The sequence below is a fragment of the Oncorhynchus nerka genome, linkage group LG16 (assembly GCF_034236695.1).
Source record: "Oncorhynchus nerka isolate Pitt River linkage group LG16, Oner_Uvic_2.0, whole genome shotgun sequence".
Classification (NCBI taxonomy): domain Eukaryota; kingdom Metazoa; phylum Chordata; class Actinopteri; order Salmoniformes; family Salmonidae; genus Oncorhynchus; species Oncorhynchus nerka.
Window position 1 is genome coordinate 8,545,536 of NC_088411.1, and position 4,357 is coordinate 8,549,892.

Consider the following 4,357-nt stretch of genomic DNA (forward strand, 5'->3'; position numbering starts at 1 on the left):
TCAAATTAGATTCATGGCTGAAAGGGTATCTTTGCCGCAGCGTACGACACCCATTCAAATGTCTAGGGCCTACAGATCTGCTGTCTTCATTTGAACAGTTTGACCACAACAGGAAAATAATCCTGAGTAACAGGACATGTGAATTAGTATGTGGATTTTAATTCATGGACATTTGGTGTGGGTTGGTCCATTTTTTTGTTAGGATAAATGAAGTCTTACATTTTAAAGTGGAAAGTGCAAACTTTAGAAGCCTTTTTAAAACCTTGAATACACTACAATTTTCATTTCCTGCTGAGGGATCAAATTAGGATACTTTATGCTGTTAAAGGATGGCAAAAGAAAGGCAAATAATAATTTATAAAAACATCTTCTTTAAACTCTTTCTATGTCTAAGATCCCTTTAAAATGCACAATGTGTTAACTTTACACTTTGATATTGTCTCAAAAGAAAGCAACATATTTAATACAGTGGGTTGATTTATTCATTCTTCAGTGTTACAAAAATTGTACAACTTGTAAAAACAGTCTGCGAATCCAACTGAAACTCTGTGGCATAAGGGGAATGCACTTGGAATTGTTCTTTCAAAAGTGACCAAAATAATACTGTAATCGCCATGGTATTCCATTTGATATCAATACGATTTAGCTTCATATCATATAAAATGTGTGTCTTTGTTCATATCCAACAGGAGTTCAAAGTTCGGTATCACATTTCTACTGTGTTGTAGGGTAAAACAAGTGAGTCCAACTTTGTGGGACAAAATATGTCATAGGCAGCTACAGCCTCTCGTGGCTATCACATATTCATTGCATACAAAGGGCAGCTGTGTGGCTAATACAAGGTATGAAAGACGGTGTATCAATACTGCATGTCACATAAAGGCCAAATCCATTTCTCCTGACCCCTGTGCCATCTGGAATTGGTCCTTTGTTGGCAAAACACCTTCCCTTTTATTTAAAGGGACAGGACCGCCGCTCAAAGAGTCACAAATGGCCCTTTAAATCAGGACAATCCCTGGCTCATCTCTTTCTATGTTTGTTGTGTTTCACCATCTTCTTCCTCTTCAGGATCATCTCATAGAGTTTCTCTAGGCCTGGTTGTAGGCCTTGTCCATCCACGGCGCTGCAGCTCTGTACGTGGTGCAAGGTGGAGGCATTCAGTTCATGGACGGCCAGGACCTTCTCCACCTCGCTCACAGACAGAGCCGAGGCCAGGTCCTGCTTGTTGGCCAGCACCAGGACGGGCACCCCCTGGTTCTCCGAGGTACGGGTGATCTTGTGAAGCTCCACCTTGGCCTCCTCCATACGTTCGGTTTCGGTGGAGTCCACCACGAACACCATGCCATCGGTCCGCCTCGTGTACGACTTCCACAGGGGCCGCAGCTTCTCCTGGCCCCCTACATCCCACACCTGGAAGGTGATGGCCCGCGAGCTGCCCACCGCTACCTTGATCTTCTCCGTGTTAAAGCCCTTGGTTGGAATGGTCTTGACAAACTCCTTGAGCTTCAATCTGTAGAGCAGAGAGGTTTTGCCAGCCGCGTCCAGGCCAATCACTACCACGTGCAAGGACTGGAAGTTTTGCAGGAACGGGGTGTTGGGGGCTATCTCGGTCAGCTGGTTCCCCATGGTGATGGGATGTTCTCACCTCCTTGGGTGAGGTGGCAGATGCTCAGTAATCCTTTCTAATAGGTGTGCATTGGCACCCTCTTCAAAGGAGGACTGGACGGTTGCAGGACTGGGGACCTTATCAAAAAGCAAACACAATGAGGTACTATTTAAAGACTAGACAATGAGATTGTAAGGTATCACTACAACTTGAGGTGCTTTTACACAATAATAAACAAATGACACAGATAAGAAATGTGATCAGACACTTTGATACAACACATTAATGATTGCTACTACGGTTAGTACACTGACACGATTGCTTTACTAATCAGACTGATCAATAAATTACTGCAATTTCTAATGAACTTGCATTGCAAATAGTAAAGCCACAATTGAGAGCAATTGGTTGTTCCTTGTTGGAATAAATCCACAACCATAACAGTCATAGCCTAAGGCGAGGCAATTTAATTGTCAGTCATAGAAAATGTCCAGACAGCACAATTCAATTTTGAATTGAATAAGATCAGTTATGGTTTGGGTTTAAATCTTTATGAAGCGGTATGCCTGACAACATGTAATTGGTGGTTGGTTGTTCTCGTTGTCTTTTGCCAAGTCTTTTCTAATCCTCTTAGGACAGTTAAACCCCAATGGCTGTCTTGGGGCACATTGATCCAAGTTTAATATAAATGACAGAATATCTATTCGTTTGCGCATTGAATGCAGTTTATGCCCAGGATAGGATTGCGATTAATTATAATCCAATTGTTTTAGTGAGGCTTTTGTAAAAAATAAATAAAATAAAAATTTAAAAGACAACTATAAACACAACCCATATTTTCCCCATGGGCTGTTAAAAAACGATGAGTGTCACCCCAACTATGTAATTATGAGAACACCCGATATAACAATATAGCCTATGTAATGTAATTCTGGCATCCTTCTGAGGAATTAAATATGTGATCAAACTGCAGATTTGCACAAAAATAAAATGCATAACCATCTATGAGTGAGACATTTTACTGGAATGACACTGCTATAATAACCAGCCTTGTGCATAGCATTACAACGCAGATTTCATTGCAGTAAAATACCATATTTCTATCTGTGCAAAATCTTAAACCTGAAAAAGCTATTGTGATATATTTACCTTCTAGACCACTTGAATTAACATAAATGGCATCATCCTAGCGCAGAAAATACATCCACATATCCATACATCCAAGTATTGCTTCTCTGCGTGCTAATATCTGTCTGTCTGCTCCGCGCACCGATGGAGCAATGAGCAGCAGTGTGGAATGGAATAGCATGCACAAGACCTCCTCTCTAAAACAACAACCCGAGGTGACGTCACTCAATAATATACTCCCCCTGCTGGTCTAGTTGGTCAATGGTTCCGTGTGCATAAAGTGAGATGCTGGCATGCAGCTACAATGTAGCAGGAGTCAGGATACGCAGCCTTATTGTCGCAGGATAGAGCAAATGTGAACTACAGTATTTCTAAAATCGTGCTCTCCCTCCTATAGTAGTACAGTACACAACTGCTTGGAAAGACAAATAGTGATCCCTAAACAGTGTTGAATTGTATGCCTGCATATTAGATTGCATGAGAAAATGTAAGTATGTTCTTTAGACATTCCCACTGAGAGGGGCTCCAACAACTCGTGACTGAGGTATAGACAGTTTCCGGTTGGATGTTTGAAGGATATTCAGCTTTCAAACCACTTGAGCCACAGACTCCAAATAAGTGTTATGATGTTGGAAACATTGCACACAACATTTGCACAATCATTTGCTTTGCAAAGCTAATAAACACGTGGAGATGTGAGCAGCATTTTGTATTCCTAGTTGAATTAGTTAGGGAGAATAAACAAAGTACAAACTTTTTTTTACATTCGAATTTCAATAGCTCCTTGGTCATGTGACCTACTGGCCTCAAACAAGGTTCAGAATGTACACTCAGTGGGTCTACACATTGCACACCCTTTTGTTTGTCCATTTCCTACTCACACACCTACATGTATTCACTTGGGCCTTATCCCTGGGGCATTCCTGACCTCCAGGCAGGCCCCCATTGACCTGGTGACCTCTGACTCCTGGCATCTAGGCCTACACTCCCTGCCCGCCCTCTCCCTGGGCCTGAGAGTTTATAACTTACTCCCTGGAACTACAGACCTCGAGGCCTCCACACCTACTCTCCCTACCCAGTCAACACCCCTCTCCCTTGGCCTTAGAGTATAGCTTACTCCCTGGAATTACTAAGACTATCAAGGCACAAGGCGAGACACAGACACAGACACAGGAGGCAGATGGTTGGAGTCTTACAATGTTGAATAATCCAAAGGGGTAGACAAGAGAATGGTTGTGGACAGGCAAAAAGGTCAAAACCAGATCAGAGTCCAGGAGGTACAGAGTGGCAGACAGGCTCGTGGTCAAGGCAGGCAGGTACAAAGTCCAGAAACAGGCAAGGGTCAAAACCGGGAGGACTAGAAAAAGAGAATAGCAAAAGGAGTACAGGAAAAACTCGCTGGTTGACTTGACTAAACATACAAGACGAACTGGCACAGAGAGACAGGAAACACAGGGATATATACACTGGGGAAAATAAGCGACACTTGGAGGGGCTGGAGACAATCACAGAAACAGGTTAAACAGATCAGAGCATGACAAAGATGTCTATAGTCCCGCTGTCAGGAACCACGTGCACCTGGTAACCCGAAACAGGCTCTGTGCTCCTGTTGGCCCACCTGTG

At 42.9% G+C, this 4,357-nt stretch overlaps 1 protein-coding gene across 1 annotated transcript in view; it reads right to left on the reverse strand.

Moving 5' to 3' along the window:
- Positions 1 to 459: 459 nt before the first annotated feature.
- LOC115144540 (ADP-ribosylation factor-like protein 4D) overlaps positions 460 to 4,357 on the reverse strand; it is a 4,737-nt gene continuing 839 nt past the window's right edge. Inside the window, exons 1-2 of the mRNA XM_029685585.2 lie at positions 2,756 to 4,357; positions 460 to 1,743 (exon numbers count right to left, since the gene is read on the reverse strand). The exon at positions 2,756 to 4,357 is cut by the window's right edge and continues 839 nt beyond it. Coding sequence (XP_029541445.1) covers positions 1,021 to 1,626 — 606 coding nt within the window. The 5' untranslated portion in view covers positions 1,627 to 1,743; positions 2,756 to 4,357 and the 3' untranslated portion in view covers positions 460 to 1,020. The remainder of the gene's footprint in view (positions 1,744 to 2,755) is intronic.